The 18,049-nt window shown below is 47.7% G+C and overlaps 1 protein-coding gene across 1 annotated transcript in view; it reads left to right on the forward strand.

Moving 5' to 3' along the window:
* Positions 1 to 751: 751 nt before the first annotated feature.
* MAMLD1 (mastermind like domain containing 1) overlaps positions 752 to 18,049 on the forward strand; it is a 63,007-nt gene continuing 45,709 nt past the window's right edge. Inside the window, exons 1-2 of the mRNA XM_023725512.1 lie at positions 752 to 788; positions 2,331 to 2,489. Of these exons, the coding sequence (XP_023581280.1) occupies positions 2,394 to 2,489 (96 nt within the window). The 5' untranslated portion in view covers positions 752 to 788; positions 2,331 to 2,393. The remainder of the gene's footprint in view (positions 789 to 2,330; positions 2,490 to 18,049) is intronic.

Below are 18,049 nucleotides of genomic sequence, written 5' to 3' on the forward strand. Positions count from 1 at the left end.
ATCTTCACTTTTCAGAAGTTTGATTATGATGGGTCTTGGTGTGGATTTCTTCAGGTTTATCCTGCTTGGGGTTCACTCAGCTTCTTAAAGTTGCAGGTTTATGTCTTTTTCCACATTTGGGAAGTTTTCAGCCGTCATTTCTTTCAACACTTTTTCAATCCCACCTTCTCTCTCTTCTCCTAGGATTCTGATGACATGAATGTTAGATCTTTTGTTTTAATCTCACATGTCTCTAAGGTTCTGTTCATTTTTTCCCCCCTCAATCTATTTTATCTGTTGTTCAGATTGGGTGATTTCTATTGTTGTATCTTTAACTTCACTAATTCTTTCCTCTGTCCCCTCTTTTCTCTTCTTGATTCCACATCCATTGAGTTTTTTGTTGTTGTTGTTGTTTTCAGTTATTGTATTTTTCATTTCTATAATTTCCATTTGGTTCTTCTTTATATCTTTTATGTCTTTGCTGAGACTTTCTCTATGTTTTATTTGTTGCAAGCATGTTTGTAATTGCTAGTTGTAGCATTTTTACAGTTACTGTTTTAAAATCCTTGTCAGGTAGTTTTAACATCTGTGTCATCTCAGTGTTGGCTTCTGTTGATTATCTTTTTCATTCAGTTTGATATCTTCCTGGTTCTTGGTATTGAGTATTGGTATTGAGTGATTTTTTTTTATTGAAACTTGAAAATTTTGGGTATTATGTTATAAAACTGGATCTTATTTAAATTTTCTTTTTAGCGGATCCTCTGACACCGCTCCAGCAGGGAAGGGGGGCACCACCTCATTTCTGCCAGGTGGGTATAGAACTTCAAGTTCTCCACTTAGCCTTCACTGACACCAGGGAGGGTGGGCTCCTTATAACTGCTGGGTGGAGGTAAGAGTTCCAGCTCCCCACTAAGCTTCTGCTGATACCACCCTGGTAGGGAGGAGTAGGAGTGCCTCATTACTGCTCCCCATGTGGCCTCCACTGACGTGGCTGGAGGAGGGGGTTGACTTCTTACTGCTCAGATATGGGGAAAGTCCTTGCTCTATACTAGGCACCTTCTGATACAACCCCAGTAGGGAGAGGGACGGGTGCCTCATTACTGTCAAGTGGGGTTGGAGTCTAGGCCCCCATTCAGTCTTGGCTGATGGAATGGGATGGGACTGCAATTTTTCTGTGATATTTGGCTGCAGTAGAATGGTTAGTGTCTAAAAGTTTTCTGTCTTGCTAAGCTGCCCCTTTCCTAGTCCTTTGGCTAGAGGGAGCAGACTTTTGTTGGGGCTTTTATTCTGTGCCCATTGTCATTTATGGGTTGCTGGCTTCTTCAGCTCCAAGTCCGGGATAGATGAAGCATAAAGAAAACCCAGAGAACTCACTACCACATTGTTCCTTGGGTCCTGAGGTCCCTAGCCAATCTGCAGTCTTCTATCCACTTTTTGGGAGTCTTCTTATGTTTATTTTATATATAATGCCAGGGATTTTAGTTGTATTCAGTGAGAAGACTAGGCAAAAATAATTCTCATCCATCTTTCCAGAAGCAGTAGTCTGGACATAGAGATGTTAGAGCCTGATTCTGTACTAACAAGGAAGTTTATGGAAAAGAGGGCTGTCCTAGTATATGAATGTCTTAGCAGAGCTCTTATTTTCTTCCAGATCATGTAAAACAAAAAGAAATGACACCTTTACCTGGGTTTGCATATGTCTGCTCATCCATCATAGAGGGCGTATACTAGGGTAGCTATGCTCAGTTAGTTTCCTATAAACTGGTAAGCTGAGGTTTCATAAGCCTCTTTCAACATGCATTGCTTTCTGCCCATACCTGTCAGACTGTGAACTGTTGGTCATCTAGCTTGGTTGAGTGCTAACAGGGTCAGAGTTGGGTGCTGCCCCTTCTATGGGCCATAAGGCTTACTCTAGTAGAGTGGAAGCAGTCCAAAGATATCATCTGATCCAACCATCATGGTTTTCAAATGAGGTAACTAAGGCTTAGAAAACAGAAAAGCCTCTCCCTGGATCTTCTGCATACCACACAAAAGCAAAGCCAGACCTAGAATTCACACGCCCTGCCTTAGGCTCAGTGTTCTTGTACTTACGTTAGGCTGCTTCTTCACCCACCCCTCAGCTCTCCAGTGAGCTTTGCCCTGCCCATGGCCGTGGACTGCCACCTCATCCCAACCCCTCATCACTGGGGGTGGAGGGGGGCACAATGAGGGTGGTGGGGTGGGGTGAGAGACAGGAGAAGGAATGTGGCTGACTCCACGCAAACCTGTCCTCAGAGTGAAAGTCTTTGATTCACGGGGTCAATGGTCTCATCTTCATATCTGAAAGACAGTGTACTTTTTGTCTCCCTAAGCCCTGTGTCTAGGTCGTTTGGGAAGCGCCTTGGAGAGTCAAGAATAAAATTGCAGGTCAAACAATGGATGACTGGAAAAGTCGGCTTGTAATCAAGAGCATGCTTCCCCATTACGCCATGGTGGGAAATCGTCAGGAGCCCAGAAAGCTCCAGGAATCGGTCAGACAATGGGCTATGGGGGGAGCGGGGGGTGTTGAATGCTTCTAATCTAAAACTTGAACATAAGATGTGTTATTGAAATTCTCTGTGCAAACATGGTGGCAGGGAACCAACCCAAAATATAACGAATGCAAGTCTGACCTAGAAAAAACCTAAGAGATGAGCTGACCCAGCCCCTTGTGATACCCGGGGAGAGCTGGAAATACAGTCCAAGGCTCCATCTGGATTCCCAGTCCAGTGATCTTTGTACCACACCCCTTCAACAAGACAAAGGAAAGATGAGAGGGAAGAAGAGCCTACCTTTCCTCTTAATAGAAACCAGGAGTGTCCGAATGGCAGGCCCTCAGTGTGTTGCATCAATGTCCTAGTATGACTGAGTATAGGAAGTCATGAACAGGGCACAGCAAGGGATTCCCATTTAACATTCTGTCCCCAGTGTCCTTTTAAAAACTCATTTGACACATTTCTACTTTCCTCCCTGGGAACCCAGACACCACCCAGCCGAGGTTCTGAAACTCAGAGTTAGGGATTCCAATGTTAGTTCTAAGGGGCCAGGATGATGATAGCAGGGACCATGAGAGCCATTGGTTGGTTGAATTTGACAATGAAAGCCTGCAACCTCACCAGTCTACCAAGACTTGATTAGCAAGAGTTGCAGCAAACACAATGGCTGTTATCTTGGTGTATTAGGCCCACAGAGGAGTGGCTTGCTAATCTCTGAAATTAATAAAGCAGAGAGGAAACAGCTCTTATAGAGCCTTGGGTCCGTTTCCTTCCTGTTCATAGAACTGGGAGCCCGGGGCTCTGAGGTAATGTCATTTCACACAATTAGATGGCCTGTCTTCTCCAATTCCAAGGGCAATTCACTTTCTGTAAGTCAGCTTTCTACTTGTTTTAGGATTCTGCTATGTGCACGGGTCTGGGGGGGAGATTATTGAAATCTTGCTTCTCTTTTATTCCCCCTCATTGTCAACTACCAACAATTGATTGAGAATGTGGCATCAAGTTGAGTATGCAGGGGTTTATAAACCTTTGCTTACATGAGTCCCAGCTCTCACAGAGGTGGCAATCAGATGGGGTGGCCTAGATGGAGTGATTACTTGGCCAAGAACCTTGTCCTCCAATTTGCCAGCCTTTCAGTCAGGCATCTTCTAGAAGGGAATCTCTAACCTCCATCCTAATTACTCCCTCCCCTTTTTTTTTTCCTAGCTTTTATTTTATGGTCAACAACTGAGTACGTGAAGGAAAACCTCTTGGTAATGCACCCAGAGTTATCAGTTTAGCTATGGCTTTGAATGTCTCCATTGTTTCACACCTGTTTCCATAGTCCTAGGAGCAAGCAACCAGTTGCCATCGAGTTGACTCTGATTCACGGCAACCCCACATGTGTCAGAGTAGAACTGTGCTCCATAGGGTTTTCAATGGCTGTGACCTTTTGGAAGTAGATTGTCAGGCCTTTCTTCCCAGGAGCCTGTCTTAGTTATCTAGTGCTTCTATAACAGAAATACCACGAGTGGATAGTTTTAACAAAGAGAAATTTATTCTCTCACAGTCCAGTAGGCTACAAGTCCAAATTTCAGGGCATCAGCTCCAAGAGAAGGCTTTCTCTCTCTGTCGGCTCTGGTGGAAGGTCCTTGTGATGCATCAATCTTCCCTTGATCTGGGAGCATCTCGGCACAGGAACCTCAGGTCCAAAGGTCGTGCTCTGCTCCTGGCACTGCTTTCTTGGTGATATGAGATTCCCATGTGTCTCTGCTACTTCTCTCCTTTATATCTCAAAGAGATTGGCTTAAGACACTATCCAATCTTGTAGACCTCATCGGTATAACTGCCACTAATCCATCTTATTACATCATACTCATAGAGTTTACAACACATAAGGAAATCACATCAGATAACAAAATGGTACACAATCATACAATACTGGGAATCATGACCCAGCCAAATTGATACACACATTTTTGGGGGGACATAATTCAATCCATGACAGGGCATCTGGGTAGATTCAAACAGTCAATCCTTTGGTTAATGGCCAAGCACATTAACCTAGGAGCAAAGGGAAGTGAATTGTGGTTGCAGGGATCCTCTCCCCCCTTCTTTTCACCCACCCTACCAACCCTCTTAAAAAGTTACTAGTAAGTAACTTCTTTGGTTTGGATCAGTATAGACCTCAAAGCATGCATTTCAGGGAGGGTTGTCCTTAAAAGTGGGTCCTTTGGGTGCCGTCTACGCCCTTACTGTGGAGAAATTACCATTGCTCACATAATTTCAGGCCTGGACTTCTCTTTGGAAAGGGCTGTTGGAGCCCTTCGTACATCTCACCAAAACTTCACATTCATTGCTTTAAGATCACATCTTAGATGTGATCAACATCAGCCCTTCTGGCTCCTCCGTGGCACACCTCATTCTCCCCCCTTGCCTCTGAGTGGCCTGACTATGTCTGAAACTGCAGGCTGTCCTAGAAGACCAGGGCTTGGCGCCAGTTGAGGGTATCCAGCAAACATGCCTCAGGCTCTGAAAGCAGCTCCCCCAGAGGAGTTCCCTTAGTGGTTTAAACCACATTTGTCTTCTTGGAAGACACATATGGTCTCGGAAGGAGGCAATGTAGAGGGAACCCAGTCCTTTGACTGGGCCTGACAGGTGTGCAAGGAGCCAGGCTGAGCCAGGTGCTGTTGCCCTGTTGGTGGGCAGCTAGGGCAGCTCTCAGCTAGAGCAAGACTGAATGTGAGTGCCAGGCCAATCCTTGTAGCCTTGGGAAGACACAGGGGCTAACAGTGGCCCCTGCTGCATACGCTGAGGATCTTAGCGGTCCAGGTGCTTGTGGACTGAGGGGCAGAGACTGGCAGATTTAAAGCAGAATAGCCTTTCAGCTCACCAAGAAACTTGCTGCCCCACACAAGGTATTGTGGGGTGGATGCAAGCAGCAGGAGGAAGGCCTTGGCAGGAGCCATGCTTGCACTGCCAGGGCGTGGCCTTCACTGGCTTTGAGGTGTAGCTTTTTCTCCTCGGAACATCTGAGGATGAGCACCTGCCCCCCAGTCCCAAGGAACCATGTGCACCTGGAAGCACAGTTCTTGCCCCACTCTCCCTCACCCTGAAAGCATCCCTAACATAGACATCTGCTGCAGGCATCCCGCTCAGCTTCTTCTCCCTTCCTTTCCCCCCTGAAACAAACTAGCAAAGAAACCATGTATTAAATCAAGGTCTTGAAATAAAGATCTATCAGGCCCAGAGGAGATTTCTTTTTAAGCAGCCCTGGGATTTCCATGGGATAATTGACAGTCTCTGGCAGGACAATGTGCTTCTGGTATGACAATTGTTCTTAGCCAAAGACCAGGACACCCGGCTTCTGGTCTTGCTTCTGCTCTCATCTAGCTAGGGGGGGGGCTTGTCCATCCTTTGCTCTCCCTGAGGACAACCCCAGTCCTACACGCATTCTTAGATTGTTACAAAGGGCAAATGGGCCAGGAGTGAGAATAGCCACCGTTAGTTGAGCGTTTACTAGGTGCCAGGCAGTTGGCTAAGCATTTGGGGGACATTATCCAGTAATCCTCACAATAACCCTAAGAGGAAAAGACTAGTATTATCTCCAGGAACCTGAGGCTTAGAGCAGTTAAGCAACTTGAACAAAGCCACGGAGCTAGGCAATGGCAGAGCTCAGAGCCTGCTGCCATCGCCGCTGTCCTCTGCGCCTCTTAGATCTAAAGTATGTTAAAAAAAACCACAAAGCACTGAACATGTATCAGGCGGGAGGAGTCGTTGTAAGAAATCTCAGCGATCATTTATTCATTCCTTCAGCGGCATGACTGTTTAGTGAATTTCGTGATCTGGGGAAAGGGGAGCTTTGCCCTTCGAGCATTGGGCACTTACCCATGGTCCAGAAGGTAGCCCGTCTTGGCAGATGGCAGATGGAGTTCTAACAGGAGGCAAGACCATCGGGCCTTCCTTTTGCGGTTGGCATCTCGACTCTTCCCCCCAGATTAGTGGGTCGATTGATTACTACTGTGAGAATCCCGAAGGAATTAGCACTCCAGATCCGGAGTGCTCTGGAGCCTGCGGGGGAGTGGTGACTCACTGTGCATGTCACGTGTCGTCTCTGTCTCAGTCTACACATCCCCTCCCCACACACACGGGTGACTCTGCCTCTCTGCCCCCATTGCAGGGATACAGTTGATTAGACATACTTGGAGATCACCGGGGAAATACAAGCGAGTTTTAGTTTTAGATAAAAGGAAGAAGAATCAAGAAGAGTCAACTTTGCTTTCTTCTAGAAGTTGCTAAGATTCTCCCAGCTCTGAGCAGCCACCTATGCCATGCGTAAGGCAGCTCCTAGACAAAATAGGAGTGCTATGGGCGTTAAATATACAGGTGGAGGAGGAAGGGGCCACTGTGCTCTTGGCCCATCTTCAGTGTTCAGCTTTTTAATGATAACAAACGACTTAATATGTCACAAGGAGTTGTCATGCCCAATATCCCATCTGAGCTTTCCAACCAGTCTGTGGCCAGAGGAAGTATTATTATCATTCTCTCTCTTTATTGATAAGGACAATAAGGTCCAAGAAATACAGTGACTTGCAGAAGGATGCCCACTGAGAAGGTGGTGTGCCACATCAGGGGTCTCCATTTGGGTAATCCCTAGCGCAGTGTGCTTTCTACCCATGGAATGACCAGAACCAACCCCACCCCTTCTTCTGCTTCTCTCTTCCAAATGCTGGAGGCAAGTGGGGCTAGGAAGGGGGAGAGAGGAGCCCTTACTGTAACAGGAGAGGTGGAGACTTGGATGGCTACAAAAATACTCATTCCCTCTGTCCCTCTTCCTTAGATTGAGGACCTTAGAAATACCCAGAAGGAGAAGGCCTGTTCACCTCCTGCTATGGTGGATGATCAGGTTCAAGATTAGTATCCATCATTCTTGGAGGCATACACTTTTCCTTGCAAAAAAAAGAGCACTAGACCCTGAGTAAAGAAACCTTGGATTTGATGCCAGGGCTCTTTGTGAGACCTTGGGCAAGTCCTTTCCTCTTGAGGTCAAAGGGCACGGGTGTGATCTCCAAGGGCCTGTCTATATCTCTGGCCTTCCCCTACATTGCCAGGGCCTTCCTCTGTGCCAAGCCCAGTGCCAGACCCTGGGCTGCAGAGTTAAACAAGGCATGGTTGGCCCTGAAGATCACAGTCTACGATCAGATTATTCTCAGGCTTCCTCTACTGGGAACAGATCCATCCTACTCTGGAGTTCTTCATGAAACTGGGAAGAGGGAATGATGGAGTGTCTCTTTTATATGCATTAGCTCATTTGCTCCTGTGATGCAGGGATTAATGTTTCCATTTTATCAAAGAGCAGATTGAGGCTCGTAGAGGCTGGGGCCTTTCCCAAGTTCACACAGTCAGTAGGTTTTGAGTTTAGAACTCAAACCCAGTTACCCTGACTCCAAAGCTCATTCTACTTTGCTGCTTCCCATTCCAGATTAGGAGCTCAGCTATTTACAGGGCCTTCTGAGGGTTGGGCACTACTCTGGGTGTTCAAGCTAAAGCCATGGACAAAATGGAGTCCCAGATATTCTGGAGGTTCCGTAACAGTAGCAGAGTAAACAGGTAAACAACAGAAGCATCTTTACTTCATCCTGGTGGCTTCCTGGAAATTTCTGACCCACATTGTCCACTGCCCAGCCCATGAGCTGCAAATTAGGCTGATCCAAAACCCCGCAGGGGAACTTCCTCAACTTGATAAAGAACATCTACAAAAAACCCACAGCTAATACCATACTTAATGATGAGAAACTAGATGCTTTCCCCATAAGATCAGGAACAAGACAAGGATGTCCCCTCTCACCACTACTATTCAACATTGTACAGGAAGACCTAGCTAATACAATAAGACAAGTAAAAGAAAGAAAAGGTATACAGATTGGGAGGAAGAAATAAAACTGTCTTTGTTCCCAGATGATATGATTGTCTATGTAGAAAACCCCAGAGAGTCAACAACAATAACAAAACTCCTGGGACTAATAAACCATTATAGCAAGGTTGCTGGATACAAAGTTAATATACAAAACCCCACAGGGAGGCAGAGACAGCCAACCCAGAATTGGAGCGAGTTCTCTAGACAGCACTCTGTGAAGCCTGGAGTGGGAGCCCAGGTTTAGGGTGTGGCTCTTTTCCAGTATCCCCGGCTTCATGTAGGCTGTGGTCACAAGGCAGGTGCAGGCCTGGCCCCAGGAGAGGGAAGCCCACATGTATGGGCCCCACTTCCATAAACCAGGTGATCCCAGGGACCAGCTCATCGGGGAGGCAGCTGTCCCTGCCACTTACTGAGGACCTTGTGCAAGTCTCTGGGCCTTGGTCTCCTCATCAGTAAATCAGGTTAATAACTCTACCTCTGTGTCAGGGCTTCTGGGACGATGATGAACAGGATATGGATGTGAACACATTTTAAACCACACAGGGTATTCCTGCTGTTAGTACTCTTTTTTATTATGGTAAAAATGTCTATAACAAAACATTTGCCAGGTCAACATGTTTTACATCTACAATTCAGTGACATGAATTATGCTCATCATGTTGTGCACCGCAGGTTAGTACTTTTTTAATGATCAAAGATTGGCATTTGCTTAGGAGGGTGATAGGAAACGTGTTGTTGGAGCTCAGGTAGGCACACAGGAGCCCTGAGAACATCTTGGTCTCATCCCCACCTCACTACACTGAAGAGAGCTGGGTTTGTGGTGCAGCTTTCAGCATTCTGGGTCAAGGGCCTGCAGTGCTATGCACCTTTCTATTTTGGGGATCCTCCCCACGGAGCACGCAGCTGTTCACTCCCTTTTCTCCCTCCTCCTTCTCCTGCAGTCGGGGCCCTTTCCTGTTAGAGACCAAACCTGGGCAGGGAGCCAGGCAGGGCCTTGCCTTCAGATGGACCTCTTCCCCAAGGGCCGAGTGCCTCTCAGCTCTTGGGACACTGCTGGACTCCCCGCATCTGGTCCTGCATGGGAGGCCCACTTTGGCAAACTGGTGGCCTGCAAATCTCTGTCAGTTTGAAGGGGAGGATGCTGGCAGGGGAGCTCCATTTTGCAGCTGGCTTCCACTGGCATCTGGAGCTTGGCACTCCCTATTTTTGAACTTCCAGGAGCCCATGCTGGCCATGTCTACACTCACTCCTCATCCTTTCTCCCAGCTTCCTTGACATTAAAACTAAAAAAACCAAACCTGTTGCCATCAAGTCGATTCCGACTCATTGTGACCCTATAGGACAAAGTAGAACTGCCCCATAGGGTTTCCAACAAGCAGCTGGTGGATTAAGGCCCAAGGTTAAAATAGGTGCCTGGAGCTTGGGCTGCCTAGAAAGAGTGGATGAGCTGTTGGATCTCAGGGCAGGGCAGCAGGAGAGCCCAGGTGGGCTAAGGCTAGGATACCACCCCCTTCTAGGGTGTGTGCAAACTAGGGTGGGGGACATGCCCTGGGGATGTGGCCTGTGGCTCTCCAAACTCTGGATTGGCCTGTGCAGGCTGAGGCCTCTTGCTTTCTCTGAAAATCTCCAGCCAGAGAACTCGTGTGACTCTATTTACAGACAGATATCTGGGTCAGAAGCTGCCCTCCGGGGTGCTGAGTTCCAGACTTCTGGAAAAAGAGCATTTGCTTCTATGGTTTGATTTCTGTAGTCAATATAAAATAAGCTTTTGAAACACTACCTCTTCGCCCTTTGCCTTTCACTTCTCCTCCTCACCTCGCTCCTGCTCCCCTCTCACGAGATCCAACCCCCAAAGTAGACACGAGCCACTTTCCTGCCTCCTGCCAGTACTGTGGGCCCGTCACTCTCCTGGTTCTCCATCCAGAGCTGTTTCTCCAGTCCTGTTGCTGCCTGGGCTGTCATCTAGACCAGGTGCGCACGTGCTCACTACTGTGACCGTGAGGACTCCTCTGTTACACACCTCCAGCCACTGCTCAGAAGCTCAGAACCTGGCCCACAGTAAGTGCTCAATAAGTAGTGGCTGCTGTTCATCTTTGCCAGAAGGTTCCTTAGAGATCTTCCAGCCCAACCTCTTTGTTGCACACAAGAAGAGGCCAGGGCCACACGGAAGGGAAGGGGTGTGTCCAAGGTCTGAGCTAGTTAGTGAATTCCTTGCAGTTTCTGAAAAGCAGTTCTCTCCTGGCTGCAGCTGGGAAGAGAGCAGGATAACTGGCAGGAAAGTTTTCAATTCAAATCTGTAGATGCCATCCCTGTCACTACACTTTGGGGCCACAGAGATGAGTAGGAAGCAGTCCCAGCCTCCAGCCAGTTATGGTATGGAGGTGGGAAACGTACAAGCCCAATATGGTGTGGCCCAGGTTGGCCAGAGCACCTGGGCTGTGGGTGGGGAGGATAGAAGGTAAGGCTGGGTCACAGAACCCTTGAAGGCCCAAGTGAGGAGGGTGTGCTTGATTTGCTGGACAAATTGCAAATCATGCAGCAGTGTGCAAAGACTACAAGAGCAAGGCCCGTGGCGGTGCTGGAGGAGACGGCACTCCACTCGCTGGGGCCTGCGGCACCCGTCGCAGGGTGCCCAATAATAACAACTCTCACTTGTGAAGGTGAAGGCTACCACTGAGAAGTGCTGCAGAATTTAGGCAGTTCAGAAATGGTCACCTGACTTGAGCTATGGTCGAAGTATTTACCAAGCTTTTCTGCTCTGAAAAGGTTGCCTGTCTACTCTATTTGTGACCGTTAGGCCACCTGCATCATGAGGAGGGCAGTTGGGAATCAACTTATTTCCCTTGGGGAAGATGCTCTGCTCCTAACAATGCTCGAGGTCAGGGGTGGCAAACTATGGCCTGCGGGCTAAATCCTATCCCCCCTCCAGCCTGTTTTTGTAAATAAAATTTTATTGAAAACCATGCCCAGTCATTAATGTATTGTCTACTAGGAAGAGTTGCAGATGGCCTGCAAAGCCTAAAACGTTTACCGTCTGGTCTTTTCCACAAAAAGTCTGCCAACCTCTGATCTAGGTCACTGAGCATTTGGTTCATTGTTTCCCCAAATATATATCCCAATATCCACTTGAGGGAGGAGCCGTGGTGGTACAATGGTTAAGTGCTCAGCTGCTAACCAAAGGTTGGCAGTTCGAACCCACCAGCCATTCCTCAGGAGAAAAGACCTGGCAATCTGCTCCCATAAATATTATAGCCTTGGAAACCCTACGGAGCAGTTCTTCTCTATCATACGGGGTCGCTGAGTTGGAACCAACTTGAAGGCACCCAACAAAATCAACAACCCCCTTGAGGTAAGATCACAGGTCCTCATACCTCCCCACGTGTTCTGCTTCCTGTCCTGTGAAAAAAGAAGACACAGCTCTGTGCCGAAGCTAGCCCCATGCTCTGGTGCCGTCCCATTCCCAGAGTTTCCAGAGTCCTTGCCTCTGCCACTGTCCTTTTCCTTCTTACATCATCTATTTCTTCCCCTCCGTCAGCCCCCAGGGAGCATTATTACAAACAGATGCAGCAGATCATTCCCCTGCTTAACACCCGCCCCCACCCCATGGCTTCCTACTGCAAACGAAATACAATCCAGCCCTCTCCCCCTAGCCTGCAGAGGCCCTCTGCGAACTCGAGGCTCCTTTTCTGGCACACTCTGTCCCTAGAACGTGCCAAGTGCATTGCCCCCAGGGCCTTCTCACTCGCTGCCCTCCTGCCTGCAGAGCTGTGCTCCCAGTTCTTCTCCTGGTCTGCTCCTTCCTGCACTTCCTGCTTCCTCAGAGGAGTCACCCCGCCGCTCTCCATCACATCACCATTTTGTACTCCTTTGAAGAATACTACTCCCACGCTGATTCTGGTCTTGTTATTCACTTCTTGTCTGTCCCCCTAGAATGCCAGCCCCTTCTCTGTCCGGCTCCCTGCTGCTGTCCCTGCTACGCACTCTCAGTTCTGGGCCCTCTAGCCAGCCCTGCTTTGTCCTGCTGGAAGCTTTCGTCTCTGGAATGGTGGGAAGCCCAGTGCCACTCTCCCTAGCAGCGTCTTTTCTAGAATAAGCTTGAGACGTGGAAGTTGTCTAGTGTTACGGCTGTCCGGGTGACACTGTCAGAAAAGCGGAATGTTTTCATGCCTCTTTTCCTCCCTCAAGTCAGGCCTCTGGGGCTTAGAACAATGAACTGAAATACCTCCAGGAAGCCAACCCCCAAATACCAACACCCAACACCCAACATCTGTTTTCTGAATATACGGCTTCAAATAGCTAAGTGCACAGTAGCTAAGTGCTAGCTATTTTTTTAAGCCACATGACAGCTAAGGAACTTAGAAAGTCCTTGCCCTTTGCTATAGTTAAATCCGACGTAAAATTACTTTGTTGGCAGCATATTAACAAACAAAAATCTGCTGTGTTTTCCCCAGTAATTCAGCTTCAGTTTTCCAAGTGAGAAAAAGATAATTATGAATGACTGCAATGAGACTGTTTTGAAGTTTCTGTTAATAACACAGCCAGACTGAGTCTTCTTCTTGCAGCACAGTTAGTGAAGGTTCTAACAGAGCAGTATAACATGAAGGAAATTTCCTGTAGGAGAAACCCCTTGATTCCACTACCACCACTGCCTCCAGCAGCACCAGCAAAACCACCTCCACCTCCCCCATCTCTCATCTCCACTGCTTCTACCACCACCTCCACCTTCACCACGATCAAGTCCACCACCACCTCCTCCTCCACCACCACCACCTCCACCCTCTACCATCACCTCCACCTCCCTCCAACACTATCAACTCTACCATCACCTCCACCTCCCTCCACCACTATCAACTCTACCATCACCTCCACCTCCACCACTATCAACTCCACCACCTCCACCTCCGCTCTCTACCATCACCTCCACCTCCACCACTATCAACTCCACCATCACCTCCACTCTCTACCATTGCCTCCACCACTACCAACTCCACCACCACCACCCGCACCCTCCACCATCACCTCCACCTCCACCACTATTAACTCTACCACTTTCACCTTCACCTTTACCCTCTACCACCTCCACCACCTCTACCACCACCTCCACTTACAGCCTCTACCACCTCCACCACTTCTACCACCACCATCACTCACTACCACCACCACCACCACCTCCATATCACCACCACCACCATCACCCACTACCACCACCATTGCACCACCATCACAATTACTACCACCACCACCAGATCACCACCATCACCATTACTACCACCACTACCACCACCTTCATCACCATCACTATCACCATTACCACCACCACCGTCACTACCACCAGTACCACCACAATTACCACCACTGCCACCGCCTCCTCAATCACCATCACCACTACTACCATCACCGTCACCTCTATCATCACCATCACACACACACATGCATACACAGGAAATTTTTTTGGGTTAGATGACCCCTTCCATGCTGTAATTGTAGACACTTTCCACATATAGTGAAAGAACTGTAAATATCTCTTCCATTGTCATTATTTTCAATACGTAACCTATTCTTGTTGCTGTGTGCTTTGGGGCTATAGAACACCAACATGAGTTTGTGGCCAAAATTGAATAAGGATTCATTATAAAAAAGGCCAATATCCCCAAATACATGCTTTAAAAAAAAAAAAAAGATAAGTTTGGATTCAAGATCTTTCACTTCAGAAAAGGATTTCCTAAGGATTTCCTTTCAACGGGAAATTCTTGCTGCATTTTATTCTGATTGGGTTTACAAAAGTTAGCCTCACACACAGCTGCTCAGGACCGCAGCTAATGACTGAAGGCAGATATGCCTTGGATGGCAGATGCTGCTGAGTAAACCATGGTAAAGGCTATTTTGGGACCACCAGGAATGTGTCTGCATTTCTGAGAGTGGAAAGAGAGATAATGTTTACTTGGTATCTACGCCATGCCAGGCACTATGATAACATCACATGTCTAAGCTCATGTTATCCTTATAACACATGTGTGAAGTAGATGTCACATTCACCATTTTATCAGTAAGAATACTGAGGCCCAGAGAGGGAAAATGACTTGCCCAAAGTGACTAGCAGTTAGAGGCAAGGTTGAGACAGACTGTGAGGGTCTAAGGCTCCTACCTCCAGCCCTCTCACCACCCTACATTGCTCAGATCTGTTATTTGAATTTGGAGTCCAGAAGTTTCTCTGTACAATCAGATTACCTCCTCCCAATTGGACAGAAGCAGGTTTTCAAGTGTTCGTCCTTGTGGTTGAGCAGAGAGAACTGATTTGAATCCTTCTCAGACCCCCTCTGGAGCCCAGGGAGTGGCTTCTGGCATCTCAGCCCCTGACACTTCTGACAACAGTCATTGCTCTCAGATACTCAGCAGTGCGCTCCTGCATCTGAGGGCAAGTGAAGGGCTTTGGAGGGAAGTGGATGGGCCTGGCAGGAGCAGCAATCCCCAGTAGCCAAGCTAAGTTAATGTCCACTGTGCAAGCTGTATTCGGATTTTCCTTCTCTGAGCGGAGCGTGCTGCTGTCTGGAGCTAGCCTGAGATGTGTAATCTGGAAAGCCTGGGGGCGAGTGCGGTAGTTCCTGCAGGCAACCTGAAAGGTCACGCCTGACAGTGAACAGCATGTTTTCCTCCTCAATCTCAGTGTGCAGAGCTGCAATGTTCTGCTTCCGGTTCACTTGGGGAAGGCTGGCTCCCTGCGGAGACATCCACACCTCCACCTCTATGCACACTGGGGCCCTTAGGCTCTGCTGCCTGGGCTATGCCCTGGCACAGAGCACACCAGAGTCCCAGGGGCCAGGCTTGGCTCTGCCACTGACTAGCTCTATACCTTTAGCAAGTTGGCTGGCCTCCCCGAGCCTCAGTTTACCCATGTGCAAAACAGGGATACTGAGCCTAACCCTCCCTCCTAGGATGTTGTGAGAATCAAAGGGCAACGAATGAGAAACATGCTGTCTACTGACAGGGGCCAAGCGCCCACACAGGCCTGTGGTTGTTAGCATGAAGCCTTGGGTCAGAAAGCCTTGGCCTAGGAAAGGTCAACATCTTAACCATTGGCACAGAGCCCGTGAGTCTACTGTTAAAGTGCTTAAGTGATGGATGCAATTAATCACCCCAGGTCCCCAGAAAGGCCTTGCTACAGGAGACATGGCCTCGTCCTTGTGCAGACACACAGCCACATGGTTCCCAGAAGCCAAACTTATCATAACTGAGCTTGTTCAGGCATTCTCCCTTGGCCCTCAGCCTCTAGTGGTTAATGCTCTCTGGCAGCACGGGGGCAGGTGCCCTGGCCTCTGAATGCCATCATTCAGCCTTTCGTCCTGGCAAAGGCTGCGGTGCGGTGCATGGGGACAGGCAGCATAGCAGAGAACTGTTCCTCTAAGGAAGTTGGCTTTGAGTCTCAGCCCTCCTTGCCACCCTTCCATAAGAGGATCTAGGTGGCAGAAAACAGTGTGGTGGGTCCTCAAAACGTTAAACATAGAATTCTCATATATGATCCAGCAATTCCACTGACAGGCATATACCCCAAAGACTTGAAAGCAGGGTTGGAAACAGATACACCAGTGTTCATGGCAGCACTATTCACAATAGACAAAAGGTGGGAACCACCCAAGTGGTTCATTATCAACAGATGAATAGATAAACAACATGTGGTCTAGCCATACAGTGGAACATTATTCAGTGATTAAACAAAATGAAATCTTGAAACATGCTATGACATGGATGCTTCTTGAAAACATGATGCTGAGTGAAATAAGTCAGACACCAAAGGACAAATATTGTATGATCCCACTTATATGAAATATCTAGAACAGGCAAATGTATAAAGACAAAGTAGATTAGTGGTTGCCCAGGGCTTGAGAGGAATGCAGGGACTGGTGAGTGACTGCTTAATGGGCATGGAGTTTCTTTTTGGGGTGATGAAAATGTTCTAGACTAGATAGAGATAGTGGTGGCACAACATTGTGAATGTCCTAAATGCCTCTGAACTATGCACTTTAAAAGGGTTACTTTTATGCCATGTGAATTTTATGTAAATTTAAAAAGAAAAAGGACCTAGACAACCTGGAGGGTCTCTGAGCTGGCCTGATGCTCTTTATTCCACGTGCCCTCTGCTTCTACGGCACAGAGCTCAACAGTCTGGCTCTAAGTCTACTAACTGGGCTTGGCACCTCTGCTCTGGAGCTAAAATGTGTGTGTTTAGTAAACATGCCACCACCTCTTGGGCCGAGGAGGCAGGGTGTGGTCAGAAATTGTAAAAGTCAGTGTGGCCAATGATAGTAGGAGCATCTTTCTTTTGATGTGTCCTAGTGGGAAGAGACCATAGACAAGATGCTCCTCCAAATGCACAGGACTAATCTGTTTCTGGATTCTTTTCCCACCTACATAGCAGTTCAAGCACAGAAGTACGAGGTAGAGCAAGAGATTTACCAGACTACAGGAAGTGCCAGCTCCGTGAGCATCTCTTCACAAGGCACCCACACCTAAGAGCCAAGGATGGGCTGGGCTTGGGAAGGTGGGGAGGGCTAGACAGTGGGAGGCAGGGATTTGAGCATAGTGCTGAGCGCCCAGCCTTAGTTACAGAGGTGCTCTTGCCAGAGGGCTTTGCCACCTAAAAATAGGAGCCTGTCACCTCTGGCAAGTTGGAAGCACCACCGGGAGACAGGTTGTGTGTTGAGTTAAATTTGGTTTGGCCTTCTCTGTTAACTCAATCACAACCTCCCTTATCTTTTTTTTTTTTTTTTTTTGATTAATTACCAAATGCTTAATCACCCACTTTATTATCTTCCTATTAATAATAAATACCAGGAGGTCGATGTATATAATTACATTGCTAGTTTAAGGGTGACATAAGAACTTAAAGTGTGCAATATTAGACTACTAATTTAATTTGAACAGCATGACATTGGTACCTGGGGCCACAGCTGCGTGGAAGCATGAAAGAATATAAACCAGTTGCCTTCGCATCAATCCCAACTCATGGCAACCCCGTGTGTATCAGAGTAGAACGGTGCTCCATAGGGTTTTCAGTGGCTGGTTTTTTCCAGAAGGAGATCACTAGGCATTTCTTTGAGGCACCTCTGGGTGGACTCACTCCTCCAACCTTTAGGTTAGCAGCCAAGTAAGTACATTAATCGTTTGTACCACCCAGGGACTCCAATATCTGTGCAGAGTCTCCAAAATTAAGTGTTTATAATGTCCTGCCAGCCTTCTTTGGAAAAAGCAATATACACAGTTACAGCCTTTATTCTTATTACGCCCATGGAAGGAGCCTGAACTGTATTCTTATCATCTAGACCTTTCCCAAGAAACCTTTGCCCTTTGTGTCACTCAGGACTGAAATTGTAGAAGGGGAAGAGTTGCCATACTGTCATTTTTCAGACAGTACCAGAAATAATGTTGACTTCAGAGCTGAACTTGGCTCCTATCAGAAGGGTTGCCTTTCTCTTACTTAAGGGGTGGGGAAGCTATCACATGCTTTGAAACGCATTTTAATGAATGTTTACAAGGTCATGGTGGCTTTGTCTGCAGGATTATGAAAGGGGACTCCACAGGCATTCCTGTGCAGAGTTAAAGCCATTCATTTCTAAGAAGCCAGGCCCGCCCCTCGCTCACTGCCCACCCCCCAAGACCTGACCTG

The sequence above is a fragment of the Trichechus manatus genome, unplaced genomic scaffold, assembly GCF_000243295.1.
Source record: "Trichechus manatus latirostris isolate Lorelei unplaced genomic scaffold, TriManLat1.0 scaffold00323, whole genome shotgun sequence".
Classification (NCBI taxonomy): domain Eukaryota; kingdom Metazoa; phylum Chordata; class Mammalia; order Sirenia; family Trichechidae; genus Trichechus; species Trichechus manatus.